Source organism: Chiloscyllium punctatum, chromosome 49 (assembly GCF_047496795.1).
Source record: "Chiloscyllium punctatum isolate Juve2018m chromosome 49, sChiPun1.3, whole genome shotgun sequence".
Classification (NCBI taxonomy): Eukaryota; Metazoa; Chordata; class Chondrichthyes; order Orectolobiformes; family Hemiscylliidae; genus Chiloscyllium; species Chiloscyllium punctatum.
The window spans coordinates 59,122,046-59,138,650 of NC_092787.1; the positions used below are offsets into that span (position 1 = coordinate 59,122,046).

Below are 16,605 nucleotides of genomic sequence, written 5' to 3' on the forward strand. Positions count from 1 at the left end.
AATGGCTGCATGCTATCCATGGTGAAAGGTGCTCGGGGATATTGACCGCTCCAATTTGGTTACCTGGCGGTGGGTTTGGATTGTTTAAAATCTCCCTGACCCCGTGCAATATTTATTTGAACATTGTGACAGAAGCTCCTCCTCGGTGCATCGTTCGAGCTGAAATGAACAAAGCATGACATTTACATCATTTGCAATTTCCCGATTCCTCCAAGCTCCCCCCCCCCTCCCCCCACCCTGTATGTGCCTGTTTCTCGATCAGTTTATTCCCCTCTCCTATCTCAGTATTCATTGACTGAGGAGGCAACGTCCGAGTGCAGGCTGGAGGCAGCTGGAGAATACACTGAGGAATTGGCTCTCGGCCGTGACGCGCTTCCTCCCCTCGCCGTCTCCTGCAGTCAGCTGATTGGAAAATAAAAAAAGGGGGAAAAAAAAGCCTGAGAGCGAGTGGAAGACATCATGGCACCGATCGGGCTCAAAGCGGTGGTCGGAGAAAGTAAGAGCGGTTCGCGCTGGGGGAAAGGCAAGGTGGAAACGGACGGGAAGAGCGCGGGGTGTCGGTCCGCAGCGGCAGCGCCTCTTGCCCGCGGGAGGAAGCGGCTCGGCTCCAATGCAGATGTGGGCACCGATGGGATGGATGGGGATTCTGATCGTTTGCAAGGGAGCTGCCTGAAAGGGAAAGGCAGGGGAGGGAGGGAGATGCAGCTTGTTTTTGTTTTTATTTGGTAGAGCGGTGCGGCATCTGTCTCTGACAATAGGTGCATCGTGTTGTGCTGTCATTTGCAAAAGGAGTCAGTGTGTGTGCGGGGGATCAGGCGGTGTGTGTGGACCTGTGTGTGGGGGGGGTAATCAGGGTGTGTGTGTGGTGTGGGGATCAGGCTGTGTGTGTGGGCCAGGGTGTGTGTCTGCAAGGGGCCGGTCAGTATGTGTGTGTCTGTGTGTGGGTGTGTGTGTTTGAGTCAGGGTATGTGTGTGTATGTATGGGGAAGGGGAATCTGTGTGTCTGTGTGTGCGAAGGCGGTAGAATCAGGGTGTGTGAGAGAGTCAGGATGTAGGCGTGTGTGTGGGGGGGGTGAGGGTCAGGGTGTGTGTGTGTGTGGGGGGGGTGGGGTGATGGTGCGAGGGTGTGTATGTGTGTCTGGGGGGAGGTGTGCGTGTGTGGAGGGGTGGATGGTGGTGAATAAAACGGCGTGTTGTTTTTTTTTCTGCAGTGCAGTGAGAATGACAGGGACCGTGTGTGTGTGAGTGAGAGAGAGAGAGAGAGAGAGATAGCGGGAGGGAGGGAGCTCTGTGTTTGCTGCTGTTGGCTTCTCTCGCTTCTCACTTCCCGGTGACATCCAGCGGCCCGCCTCCGGGGGAGGGGGAGGTGGTGGGGGTGAAGGAAAGATGTCGACTTATAAGCAACAAGAGTGAAAGTCCCTGCAACCCAGCCCTGGCCAGGGGCGAAAACAAGAGGTCACGGTTGCACAGCAAGATCCCAACTCTTCTTTCTTGGGGACTCCGCCCCAGATTGATTGGGCGGGCGGGGGGGTGAGCTGGCGGGGGAGCTGTCTGAGGGGGTGGAGGGGCACTGCAGAGGGTACAGAGAGGGAGCCTCTTCTACCCCAGCCCCAGCTTTGCCCTGTGTGAGGATCGATCCCACTCGATCCCCCTGACTCCAAGCTGTCACCTCCCCACCTCACTACATGAGGGTTATTCTGTACTGACCCTCTCAGGAGCTGTGGGCGATGTGGGTTGCATTGACGGGGGAGTTCAGATATCTGACAGACTGAGGTTGGGGAGTGTTGTACAAAGCCCTGGAGCTGGTGCTGAAAATAGTCCCACCCATTTGGTAAATTAGATCACCCTCGGGTTCATTTAGAACCGTAAGGTTCACTTGCAGCCAGGAGCTATCTTCACAATGCGGTATCGACACAGGGACTCGAACATATGGCCCTTCCCACTGTTACAATCAGATTAAACACTGGGCTGACGCTATCCGGGGTTTGATAAATATTGCCTTTACATCCCAGCGAGCGTGACACAGGCTTCAATTCCGCAGTGAACCTTAGTGTCTGAAGGTATATTTACCGTCCAGCCCGTGGCTTGGTTTTCAATACTGACATCTCAGTAAATATCGCCCCGCCTGATGAACAGCGTGACAGGGAGACTGGGCTCAGTCCTTTATTGGGGAGTTGACTGTTCGGGTGCAGCTCCTAATTCAGTGTCAGGCTTTAGACCAGAAAAGACCGCAGTTTGTGGCTTTGGTTATTTTTTTGTTTGTTCAGGGTTTTTCCAGTGAAATCCCAGTGAATGTAGATATATCGCCAGCACAGTGAGCCGTCATATTTTGCATTTCGCCAGGTTCGTTTCGGAACTAGCGGGTCGTGCAGAGAAAGTTTGATTTAAAATCCGAATCTAAACACGTGGCTTTGGGCAAAATGACATTGCTCAAGAACTGAGGTGTAATTACCGTGCGTTTCGCCTCTTGTCTGCCTGTTCTTTAGGTTGTTTCCGCAGTGCAATAATACAGGCGACAGATTACATTTATATAGCATACTTCCCCCACTCTGATTGTCACAATCCCACCTCAGAGATTCTGCTCCCGTTGTAAGGTTTGAAAGGATCTTCCTTGAATGATTGCTGCATTGTCCGCCCTGAACTGACCGATGCATTCGGCTGTTCAGGTACATGCTGAAAGTCACCAGGAACTATCCAAGGGGCACTGGCTAACGTTCACTGATTGCTGTTGGTGGGATCTTGGGATGAGCAATTTGACTGCACTGGACTAGTATTTGGTTTGTGTGCACGATAGGAGGCGTGCATTTGTTTTGTGTGGGAAAGCATCAGGAAGGCTCCAGCCAAGGTAGGGTCTCCATTGCACAGGCCTGGTGATAGAGCTCTGCGGCAACTTTATACTGTCAAAGAATCCTGACCCTGGGGCCTGAGAGACAGAAGAAATGCAAGTGATGATTCACTGCAATTTCACATTGATATGGGAATTCTGTAGAAACTCTGCCAACAGCATAATGCGAGTGACATTCTTTCTGGAGGGATAGAAGGGACGCTGTGCTAAATCTGTTTGAAACCTTGTGCTAATCATTATATTACTTTAAAAAGATTCTAGAAGGACCAGGAAGAGTGCAGGGAGGATGTGCAAGGATGAAACTAGAAATGTCTGGGTGTTTAGGAATGATCAGGAAAGGATTGAAAGACTGTTTTTATTTCCCTCTTGACTCAATAAGCTGTAGGGAGAACTCATGGAGATCTTTAAGTCAAGGAATGGTTGAGATGGGGTGATGCGGAGATAGTTGGCTCTTGTAGTGAGGAGAATAACTAGAAGATGTCAGTGTTATTAAATAAGCAGGAGAATCAAAGACATTTACAGAGGGAGTGGTGAGAATGTGAAACTTCTGCCATCAGGAATGATTGAAGCAAGTAGTTTGAAGCATTTGGGGGAAACAGGGCAATGATTTGAGGGAGGGAGGTGTAAATGGTTATGGTGGGAGATTTAGATGAGAAAAGATGGGAGGACACTTGAGTGGAGGATTAATACCAGCTTGAGCTGTTTGGGATGAATGGACTATTCCTGTTCCCCATCCTTTATAATAATCAACAATGTGTTGATCTTTCCTTGTTTTTGTTTACAGTGAATCAGATCTCAAAAGTAAGCTTCTTAGATCAAGTTTGCATAAGGGCAAAGAGCAGAATTGGATCAACTAATTTTTGCCCTTCAATTATCCTGAATATTTATTGGGCATAAGTTGATGATAAGTGATATCCATATTGATGTGTAGTAGCCATATGTTCAATTTGTAAGGAAACTAAAAGCAGTGGAGTCATTTGTGGATTTATGTTGAGACTAACTTTGAATTATTACTGTTAACTAATGCTATTCTGTAATGCCAAGTATTGGAGCTTTTGTAAATAAAGTTTTCCATTATCATAGGGTTTATATGCACTGTCTTAAACACCAGTTGTTTTTAATTAAATTCTCATCACCTAGTGGAATTTTAAAAACTCATTCATTAGACGTAGACATTGTTAGCTAGGTCAGCATTTGGTACTCATCCCTAATTGTTCTTAGACTGAGTGGCTTTCTAAGCCATTTCGGAGGGTAGTTAAGAATCAACCATACTAATATGTGTCTGAAACCAAATGTCAGCCAAATCAGGTAAGAACCGCAGATTTCTTTAATGACATTAGAAAACTAGATGGTTTTTATGACAATGGTTAGATGGTTGCCACTCGGCTAGCTTTTAATTCAAGTTTTTTTTTAACTGACTTCAAACATTACATTTCCACAGAACGTGAGCTCAGTATTCTGGATTTTCAATCTCGTGACATTACATTATTTATTTACCTCCCTTGAGGTCTAACCTGGGCTCATTGTTAACTCATTCAGTGTCACTGTAAAGATTGTACTATTCTCCCATAACAAAATTTATAAAGAAATAGTCCACAGAACTTGCTATTTATAATGAGTGTACTCCTAACTGCGAGAATTTTCAAAATATTATTTATGGGTGCAATGTATTTGCATCCTGCTGCACAACACAATTGGGTGTTTGGGGAGGATTATGTACCCATTGTTCAGCCTGGTTACATTTGTATCTGTCACACCACAAGGAAAAACAATTATATGGCCAAGGGTGATATATCTTGACTACAAGGGAGAGAAAACCAATGGGCATCAATATTGGGCATGGCATTTTTTTGGTTACTGAAGGCAAGGAGCAGGTTGTGTGTTTGGATGAGTAGGAAATCAGAAAATCATACAGGATGTAAGAAGGCACCATGAAATGTGAGGAGCTAAGTACAAATAGGAGATTCAAGTTAGAAATATCTTACAAAAAATATACCTGCATTTAGAAAAGTTGCAGCATTTTCATTTCTCCTATTCCTTGTTGAATGTCCCCTTTAACCACATCCCAATCCCAGGCTGTTGGTGATGATGGTAATACCATTAATCACTAGGATGCATATGAATTGATCTTTCCTGGTTCAGAAGGAGCACTTAGTGCTTGTTCAGGTTCATTATTGAAAACTGGGAAATAAAGATGAGAGTATGGAAGGTCATGGTGCTGTTCTAACATCGTGGGTTCGAAATAGAACACATAGAACAAAAAACATTAAAAGAAAGTTAAAATCGGTTGATCAAAATACAAAATAAGAATGATGATCTTGTGAAGAAAGGGGGAGGTGGGGAATGAAGTTTGGACATAAATAGCAACCTGATTCAAAGCCTTACAACGCCCATTGAATTGTTGTTGCAGCTTTTCATCTTGCACCCTACAGGACAAATGTAGGAATTTCACATTCCTAATAATCGAAACCGTCATCTCCCCAAGCTGATGGGCAATTCAAAATGGCATGAAGCTTCAACAGTTCCCTTTTGAACGCAGATTACCAAGTACACAAATAGGAACACAAACGAACAATTTCATGTAAATTGGTTAATGTGTCTCACTCATGCTTGCTGGAATTGACATACGTTGAAATGCAGAGCCTATTCTCTGCAAACAAAAGGAACATGCTCAAGCCTTACACCTGTTTTGAACTATCCAGGAGTTTTACCTATACTTCCCTGTTGCTCTGTTCAAGGCAATGCCTCAGTCAAGCAGTGTTGACTTGCCAACAATATGAAACTTATCTGCAGTGGAATAATTGGTTATCATTTGAGATTTGACATTCTTGCATTTGTTGAATACAAGAGAAAAAGCTTTAACTAGGTTTCTCTTTATTCAGCAATATTCAAATATTCTATCATCAAGAAACATTGTTTACTAAGTTCTCATTATAAACTAGTGACAATGATCAACATCACTTTTCACTGATCTTCCATTGTGGAAATCACTGCGCATGTTAACAAATTGTACAATTCTTAAAGGACTTGACCCAGCTAAATATGTAACACTATCTTCTTCTGGTTTTAAAGAGCACTCTGGCATTGAGGGGCGAGGGAAGAGCGTTATGACAAAATGCAAGAGAAATTTTATAGCCACTGTTTCTTTTACTGAATATAAAATTGTTCAACAATTAAAAACAGTACCAATTTTTTCCAACATTCCATATCAAAACGTTAAGTGCAGACAATGATGTAACTAGTCTTGCCAATCTTTTAGGATCGCCCATGAGTTTCCATGGAATTAGTTTCCTGGAAACTCCAACTAGGAGACAATCATAAGCACATTAAAAACTGTTATTAAAATTTTCTCTAAACACTTGTTTTTATTGAAGAAATAGAGGCTGTTTTATTGGGCAGGGCACCAAGAGTTGGATTCAAAGCCTCCAAGAGTACGTTCCATTGAAGTTGTCATCCATAACACTCGTCAATGTGTCAAGTCAGCTAACTCACAAGAGGCAAGCAGCAGTATCATAAAAATCTTTGCTGGTTGGAATTAAGAATTAAATTCACATGCTATTTGTGCCAAAGCACAATGTCATACACTAAAGAGATATTGAAGGTGGTTTACAACATGAACATAAATACAAAACAAATTGAAAGTTGGAGCTTGGTTGTACCAAGGTAGAGAAATAAAATACTCGCCTATGAATTGAGATACAATGGTCAATTTGCAGCTTTCAGCTGAAGGTCACATCTTTGTATTAACTCATTTAATTCCCTCCACATCTGATTGGTGTCTCATTGTTTTCTACTTTACAATAATGACTATTTTTCAAAAGCATTTCATTGGTTTTAAAGTGCTTTGAGATGTCAGTGGTCATGAAAAACAGTGTATAACGGCAAGGGTAAATAGACATGGTCTTTTCCCTCGGGTGGGGGAATTCAGAACTAAAGGGCAGAGGTTTAGGATGAGAGGAGAAAAATTTAAAAGGGATCTAAGGGGCACTTTTTTCACACAAAGGATGGTGTAAATCTGGAATGAGCTGCCAGAGGATGTGTTGGAGGCTGGTACATTTACAACATATAAAACACATCTGGATGGTATATGAATAGGAAGGGTTTAGAGGGATATGGGCCAAGTGCTGGCACATGGAATTAGATTAGTTTAGGTTATCTGGTCAGCATGGACGAGTTGGACCGAAGTGTGTTTCCCTGCTGTACATCTCTATGATTCCATAACTCTAAGTCTTTTTCTCTTTCACTGGATTCTGCTGATCATATGTTCTCTTTGTCCCAGGATCTATTCTATACTTCAGCCAAACAACCATTTGTATCCTCAAACAATGATGTCCACAGCAGTTGAATTATATTTAACTGGAGAAATAATTACTAATTAGGCCTACTTGAATTTGACTTTTGCCCAGTGTAACCTCCCCATCTATAATAATATGATGTAGATGTGTTAGTAATTGTAACATCACCACAAAATAAATATAGGATAACTGAAATAATTTGTTCAGAGATTTACAACCTGTGTATGACAACCACAAATCCTAATAGACTACCAGAAAAATGAAGATAAATAATAAATATTTAATAAACACAACCTTAGTTTTGCCTTTACCTTCCTTAGGTTGGTAGGTTCTCAACTATATTGTTAATTTGCAGGTACTTACTTATTACAAAAGATATAAATATATCCATCAAACCCTTTTCTGCAATAGCCCAACAGTTAATAATTGTTTATGCACTTGTATGACAACTGGAAAACATAGATTTAATGCACACATTGATGGTACTAGCTTGCAAGAGAATTTTGAATACCTGTGCACTCAGGTGTCACCACTTACGTTTAACATGAGAAAGGCCAGCATAAACCCATGATACATCCAACTGGAGCCATTTTGAAAGGAACAACAATCAAACTACTTGTTCCACTTGGAATTGGAACTCTGTTTCATCCCCGTTGATTCAAACCACTATTCCTATAAATTTGTGCATATAGAGAGTGATGTGATGGCTGATTTGACATGAAGGTATTCCCCATTCATCCTCTGTGTTTGAAGTTATGACATGATATTTCAGTTTAACAATGTTTAATGATGAATTAATCTGAATTTCCTTTCTGCTGTCTTAGCCAAAATAATGGAAAAACTTGGAGTAATAGTTGTTGTAGTGGGAGCGTTTCAAACAAATATATTCTGCTGTCATTACATGCACAGTGTAAATCTTAGAAGTCATTATGAGGATAATGTTGGAATGGTACAAATCTTTTAACAGTTAATGAGCAAGGAAGGACTTCCATTTATATAGCATTTTCGAGGATCTCAAAAGTGCATTCCAGCCAAGTAAGTACTTTTCAATATGTAGTTTAGAACTTGACCAGCCCTCCATTGGACCTGATGTCAGGACTAAAGGGGTTTCCCAAGCTGAAAGTCAACTGTGTGGTGATTTTAATAGTGGTGGCCAATTAAAAGGCCAGTGGCCGGATTTACTGTCCAATTAAGGAATGTGGCATTTTTCTTCAAGCTCAGTTTAGAGGGTTGGTAATTTTCATCCTTGCAGCACCATGGACAGAAGTGACTATGGTTAAGACTGCAGGGAGCAGGAGAGAGTGCTTCCATTTCAAGTGCCATTCAGATTAGAGGTAACATTTTTCTTTGGCATGGCTAGGTTGGTGGAACCCAGTGACCAGGAACAGCATTTCTGTTAGAGGTCTCCTCTGTGAGCCATGGAGCAGCCAGGAAAGAAAGTCCCTTCTGGGAAGCTGTTGGGATGTCATTGAATGGTCATCATTTGACCTCTTAGTTGGTTAAATTGGCCATCGGACTCTGGTTAGTAACCTGCTGAGATACTGTGATTACTGCAAATGGGAAATTCCACAATTAGCAGGTAGACTTTAGACTTTCCTTCTCATGCTTTCTGACACCATTTTACCAGCTCTTCTACATCCCTGTTTTCAAAACCCTGGTAAAATTATAGCAGTAGTTGCTATAGGAAATTACAAGATACGTAAGGAAATGTCAATTTTCAATGCATGGCATTGCTCTATCTTGCCACAAATATTATTTTGTACGAATTATGTCACAGTACCATAACTCATTATCATTTCCCCCAGTCATTTATGGGGCATAATTGGACAAAAATGTGCCAAACACTGGGATTTGCAGGAAGGGTTTTTATCCTCAGTGAGAGGCAGAGATACTTTTGCCAATACATCCATTTGTTGTTGAATTGTGCAATGGTGAGAAATTCAGTAGCAAACATTGTTGATACTGGCTGCAAGACCAATCAAAACAGGCAGTGTTAGTTGGTCAGCTGAGGGACATTAACCCAGGACAAGCTAATTTGGTTGAGGAGGAGGGGGCAGGATGACATGTTAGAAGGAGGAGCAAGCACAGGAACACTCAATATTCCTAGCTACATGGTGTTCAAGAAAAACAGGGAAGATATGGATGACAATATTGATCAAAGGTACCAAGACAGCACTGGTTAGTACTGATGTACTTAAAGGATTCAAGGAGAGAATATATTTGATAAAAAACAACAAAGGAACTATTACACTGCTGGGTCTACAAGACAGGTTATCAAACAGAGGGAAGGAGATAACTTTACAGTCTTATTTCATAAAAATACAAGAAATATGGAGTAGTAACAATGGGGATTTTCACTTACCTGGACAAAGTCTGGGATAGTAACAGATTAAAGAGAAAGAGGGGCAGGAGTTCATGAAAAATGTATACCAGAACTTTCGTGATTATTGTGTGTCCAACTTAGCAAGGACGACAGTGGTGGTTCTGCAGAATGTTTTATTGATGGTCTCTTTTTGATTATGATTAGATCTAGAGTAGCTAGGGAACCAAAAAAGGAACAATCAAAAATAAAAGTATTCAACTAAAGGAGAACAAATGTAAATGAGTTGAAGTGGGATCTGGAACCAAACATCGGCAGGTAAAATTGTAAATGTGAAATTAATTGCATTTAGAAGCAGGAGTTCAGGAACAGACTAGATACTTCCCCGGGGATATGGGAAAGGAAGATCAGTCCAAGACTAGCATTCCCTAGATGATTAAAGGTTTGGAGTTTGAAAGGGACAGGAAAAGGAAGTTTATGATAAATGTCAGGCTCAGTAATGAACTAAGCTGAATACAAAAGATACAGAGGAGAACTGAAAGAGTAATGAGAGGCAAAGAGAAGGTATGAGAATAGGTTAATAATTAAGATAAAAATAATCCAGAAGGCTTCTATGAGCCCATACGTAGTTAAAGAATAGGCAAAGATAGATTGCAACCAATTAGTGACCAAAATAAAATCTTCTAGAGGTGACAGTGGACACGGATGATTCAGTTGTTTGCCTCTGCTCACTGAAGAAGTGGATAATGTCAACTTTGCAACAATGAAGGTGGTCAAGAATTTGGATTGGATAAAATAGGTCAACAGCAAGTCCTTCAAAATCAACAATTAACTGAGTCTGAACTTGTTGAGGAAAGTGAGGAAATGTGAGAGAGGTGGTTTATCCAATGTTTTTCAAAAGTGGGAGCAATGCTGGATGACATACAATTCAAAATGTTACACCCCAATTAAGAAGGGAGCAAGTTGGGATGAATAAGCCCAACTACTATGGGCCAGTTGGTCTATTATCAGTGATGGGAAATATTTGGAGAAAATATTCTGGGATTGGGCTAATTAGCGCTCAGAAGAATATGGATTAAGAAATGAAAGCCAACATGAATTACTTAGAAACAAGTTATGTTTGATTAACTTGATTAAGTTCATTGATGAGGTAACACTAAGGGACAACGGGTATTAGGTGGTGATATTGTTCATTTGAATCTTCATAGGGTTTGATAAAGTGCCACATGATCAACTGAAGCACATGAAATTAAAGGGACCATGGAAATGAGGCAGAAAATAAGAAATAGTGGGGAACTGTTTTTCAAACTGCAGTGAATTACACAGAGGTATTCTCCAGCCATTAGGACAGCTGCTGTTTTTGTCAGTCTGGACTTTGGCATATAGGGTACAGTTTTAAACTCTGGCGATGGCATCAAATTAGAAATCTCGTCAATTAAGCATAATACCAGACTCCAGGAGGATCTAGACAGACTGGTAAAATGGACAAATACATGATAGTGGAGAGTGAGGTGAATCAATTTGGTCACAGGAGTGAGAGGTGGTAATATAAACAGTATAACTTTAGGGCGGAGACACTGTAGGTATGCAAATCTTTGAAGTGTCAAGACACGTTAAGAAGACTGTCAGAGAGGCATAAAGGATTCCTAGCCTTAAAAGTGGGGGCACAGAATATAAAAGCATAGCTGTTATGCAATACCTTTATGGTTTATGGTCTGGTTCTACTTTTGGATCCTATTTGGATGTGTCTTCTCATAACTGTACCTGTCTCTACTTTGTGATTATTATTTGACTCTGGTAGATTTTTGCAATATCTTTTGTTTTCAATATAATGAAGGCTGTACAATAAGGCAGGAAATAACTCTGGCACAAACTGTTGCTGCTCACTTCTTGGGCTCCAGCACATGGTTGCTGATGTCATGGTTACACCATTGTATAGCTGACTATCTCAGTACTTCTCCATCTTTCACTAAGTATAATCTCAATTTTCTAATGATGTTATTAAGTCATTTTCTTAAGCTATTTCTTTAAAGTATTAGCATTCCCACAATTTCTCTCAAAATCTGAACTTCACAAGACAAGTCTTTGCAATGCTTTGACAGCTGTCTCTGATCTTGGACTTACCATGACTGATTGAAGATGGTAGTCTTCAGTTGTTTCACTGACTGGATCACCATTCTGTGAGACACAACTAATGTAGGCTTTGTGTCATAATCACAGAGTTTGTGATATGAAAACTCAGTTCTCCTTGTAGTCTTTAAAGATGTGAGCTATTCTGTTTCTCCTGAATATTTCAAAGTGAGTTCAAGAGTATAGCATTGTGCATGTTCAGTAACTGTGCCTTCAAATTTTCAGTCTGTGATCAAAATATTTTGTCATGAAGAATTTTCTCCATTATTGCCTTGGAAATTACCAATCTGTGGTTAAAGACTAGAAAATTGTCCAGCATTAGTTGATGTTCCTTCTGTTCATGGTACTTAGTTAAGAGCTGATGATTTGGAATATATATTAACTAACCTTCTTGGCAGGATATCCTAATTTGGGACACTGCACATCTTTTTATGCTTTCGTAATTTATTGAAGCTCTTTCTTAGAAGCAGGTAAAGGTTTTGTTTTGACCGATGACATTACTTTCATATTGGGTTTAGCACAAAGTCTTTGGTTTTTACTTGATCTAACATAACCCTTGATGATTTAGCTGCTGTGATTTGAGTTTTGCCTCAAACATACACTGTTTTATGGAGATAATGAATCAGTCTGACTCTGAAACATTGTACAATTTGACAAACTCTTTGAAATGCACCAGATTGGTCAAGGAGAAATGGTCTGTCACCATTTGAAGCTGCAAATCCATCAGATAATCAGAGAAACTCTCATATGTCCTTGTTAGTGTCAGTACTTTTTTCCCTGTTATCGCACAGTTCTATCAAGGAGCTTTGACCAAGTGTAACATCAAGGAGCCCTAACAAACCAGGAACCTTTGGGAATTGGGATAAATTCTTTGCTGATTGGAGTCATGCCTGAAACAAAGAGAGGTGGTTTTTGCTCTAAGAGGTCAGTGATCTCTGTCCCAGTCCATTACAAGAGTTCTGTAGGGCAAAGTCTTCAGCCCAACGTCTTCAGTGGCTTCAGATCAAAACTGAAAGAACTGCTGGAACCCTGAAACAAAAACAGAAATTGCTGGAAAGTCTCAGCAGGTCTGGCAGCATCTGTGGAGAGGAATCAGAGTTAACGTTTTGGGTCCAGTGACCCTTCCTCAGAACTGGTGGGAGCTCAGAAAACGATGGTTTTTATTTCAGGTCAAAGGGGTGGCCATGGTAACCTCATGGGCCCCATATGCCTGTCTGTCTGTGGGTTACATAGAACACTCCTTGTTCCAGTTCCACTCTGGCCCCCCAACCACAACTCTTTCTCTTGTACATTGATGACATCATTGGTGCTGCTTCCCTCTCAAATCTCCGGAACTGGAAAAGTTTATTGATTTTGCTTCCGATTCCCACCCCACTCTCACCTCCATTTGATCCATTTCTGACTGCTCCCCTCTATTCTTCAACATCTCTGTTTCCATTTCTGGGGATAGGCTGGCCACCAGTATTCACTACAAACCCACCGACTCCCACAGTTACCTTGACTATACATCCTCACACCCTACTTCCTGGAAAGACTCCATTCCATTCTTCTAGTTCTTCTGTATCTGTTACATCTGCTCTGATAATGCCAACCTTCAAAATGTCCACCTTCTTCCTCAGCTGTGGATTCCCCATGACCATGACTGACAGGGCCCTCAGCCAGGTCTGACCTGTCTCCATACTGTGATCTCATCCCCTCTCTTTCCTCCCTCAACAGTGATAGGGTCCCCCTTGTCATCACTTACCATCCCACTAGCATCCAGATCCAGAGGATCATTAACTGCCATTTCTGCCTCATCAAGTGAGATGTCACTATCGCATATTCCGCTCCCCTCCCCAGCCAGCCTTCCACAAGAACCATTCCCTCTGGGAGCACCCTTCACTCCTAACACTGCCCCACAGCCCGATGGCACCTTACCCCTCAACCACAGAAGATGTAACACCTGCCCGTTTACTTCGTCCCTCCTCAGTATCTAAGGGCCCAAACACACCTTCCAGATGGAGCAGTGCTTTACCTGCACTTCACTCAATCTAGTCTACTACATTCGTTGCTCACAATATGGTATCCTCTATGCTGGGGAAACAAAGTGTAGATTAGGTGATTGCTTCAAAGAATACTTATGTTCTGTCCTCAAAAAAAGACCTGGAAATTTCAGTTCTTGCCTTTTCAACACACCATGATGTTCCCAGGCCAACAACTCTGTCTCAGGCTTGCTGCAGTGCTCCAGCAGATCTCAGCACAAACTGGAAGAACAGCACCTCATTTTCTGCATGGGAACCCTGTGGTCTTCTGGACTCAATATCAAGTACAACAATTTTCTTATGCTTTGCCCCACTCCCACACTCCAGGCCTTGTCATCACATGGGCTGCTCATACACACGGCCCATTGTCAGACACTAATCGTCCCCATCAGCAGCTGTTCATTCTCCCAGGCTGATTGTTATCCATTCCTTTGTCTGTCCAACGGTTTCTCTCACTTCTTGGGCTCTATCTCCACTTACCATGTACACTCCTCCACCCCATCTTCTGGAATAAATACCATCCTTTTCCTAGCTAACATCAGTTCTGAAGAAGGATTATTGGACCCAAGATGTTAACTCTGATTTCTCTCTCCAGATGCTGCCAGATCTGCTGAGATTTTCCAGCGATTTCTGATTTTGTTTCTTTAACGGCTTCAGCTTTGCTCCATCATCAAGGCTGAGGTGGAGATGGTTGCTGGTGATTGCACAATGTTTGTCACTATTTGTCACCCCGCATACTGAAACAGTCCATGTTCAAATGCTGCAAGATCAGAGCAACATGCAGGCTTTGACTCATATATGACAAGTAACACTCAGGTCACACAAGTGCCTGGCAATGGCCCCACACACCTCCTGTCTCCCATAAAGCCTGTTAGCCATCTACATGGCAGAGGTCTGGAGTATGATAGAGTACTTTCCACTTGCCTGGATGAATGCAACTCCAACAACACTCACGCTAGAAGCTTAACACCACCCTGCTTCCTTGGAACTACATCCACCACCTTTAATTTTCACTCTTCCCACCACTGTAGCACTGCAGAGTGTATTGTCTACCCGCTGCAATGCAACACCAGTGAGTTGTCTGTAACTCCTTCAACTATACCTTCTGAACCAGTGATTTCTATCTTCTAGAAGAACAAAGAAAGCTGATCCTTAGAAAAACATCCTTGCAAATTCCCCTCCAAACCACACAATCTCTTGACTTGGAAAATACCATATTCCTTCAGTGTTGTTGGGTCAAAATCCTGGAACTTGCTCACTAACAGCATTGTGGGTGTACCTAGGTCAAATAGACTGCAGTGGTACAATGATGCAGCTCATACCACCTTCTCCATGGCTACTAATGATTGGCAATAAATGCTGATCTACCAGCGATGCCGACTTAGCCTGAAATAATCAAAAACAGACTATCTCTCTTCTATCGTCTTTCTAGACCTGGATAAATTGAGCCCCAAGGATTGTTGAAGATGGTTAGCATTGAGTGTAACCTGGGATTATAATTTGCCAGCACATCCGAAGAGATGAGATTCTCCTTTATCTCCATAATACTCAATAACCTAAAGGAACTGCTGAACTTTTTGCGAAAGGTCTCTCCAGTGATTGTAGGTAAATTTGGAATGAATATTACAAACTGATTGACAATTTAGATGAATCCTAGACATCCTTAACACATTTTGGATGTAGAAAGTCACTGATGGATTTTGTTTGCGGATCAGCCATTAAATCTTTTTGTTGTATGTTATACCCCAAGACATTTAATAGTTTTACAAACTAACATTGTTGACTTGAGGTGAGATGTGTTCAGTAACACTTTCAGAACTTCATAGACTTTATGTTCACCATCCTGGTTTGTTGTGCCACGTGTAAGTATGTCATCCATATGACAAATTACTCATTTTTTTCAATTCCAGAATGTCTGACAGGGTCCACTGGAAAATATTTCGAACAGATGAGATACCACAAAGGGAAGGCATTTAAAGTAACATTACCTGAAAGATGTAATGAATAACTGTCTGGGTTCCTGGTTGAATAGTAATTGTCAAAAAAACACTATGAGAGTCAGTCTTCTTTAGGAAGATGTTGTTGGCACATTTTGCCAAGTTGTCTTCCAGTGTGGACAGGTTTCCATCTGGTCTTTTTGTTTTAATTGTGTCAGAGCTACGCAGAACCTTAGTGAGCCAGTCAGCTTGAGAACCATCATGAACCCTAAACAATACTTTGTTAACTCTGTGACACGTGATATCACTCCTCTATGTAACTATCTGTTGTGCTTTTATTTAACCTTCTCTCGCAATGAGTGTGGCCGCCTCTTGGCAACATGTAGACATTGAGGTTCAACATTGTGAAGCAACAATATATTCATATTTGAGCCTATCAACCTGAAATAGCCATGGGAATACTTGGTGGAATGCTGTCCTGTTATCCTGCTGCTGGACTTCGTAGACTTTAGCAGAAGAACCTGCTGCATATAAGCATTTCAACTCAGTGAAGGTGTTCTTGGACAGTGCAAGATGTAGAAAATCTCATTGATGTCTCACCTCCTGTGGCTCCGTGTGGATACCATCAGACCTTTCATTTGAAGATCTGTGCCACCAGATCATTTCAGTTTATTCCCTGATGTTTTGAGTCTTTCCAACAGTTATCCAATTCCATAGTACCTGGGGCCAGTGTCAAGCTTTAACACTATTTGAATCCTTTAACATCTAAGGTAACTGACCAGAAATTTGTTCTTAATTCTTCAGCTAGGGAGTTGTATTCTCATCAGTCTCCTGAATTGTCTCATTTTCAAATTCTCCTTCCTACTTCCTCCCTTTGCTTATTGGTTTAGATTTTTAGACCTGTCTGCAGGTGCCATCTCGCTGGAGAAGCCCACCTTTTGCTGTTGGGTTTTGACTCCACAAAGCGAAACGTTTAAAATGGCTGGTGCAGAGTTTCCTGCTCTTTGCTCCATTCTGGCAATCTTTTGAGTGGGTAGTCAGCACTTTTGAGCCTACC

The 16,605-nt window shown here is 41.8% G+C and overlaps 1 protein-coding gene across 2 annotated transcripts in view; it reads left to right on the forward strand.

Moving 5' to 3' along the window:
• The first annotated feature begins 229 nt into the window (after positions 1-229).
• The window catches only part of stxbp1a (syntaxin binding protein 1a), a 111,486-nt gene continuing 95,110 nt past the window's right edge, over positions 230-16,605 (forward strand). The window contains exon 1 of one of the 2 annotated variants that reach the window (XM_072565550.1): positions 230-496. In XM_072565550.1, coding sequence (XP_072421651.1) covers positions 460-496 — 37 coding nt within the window. In that variant the 5' untranslated portion in view covers positions 230-459. The remainder of the gene's footprint in view (positions 497-16,605) is intronic. The other variant, XM_072565551.1, reaches the window with a different exon arrangement.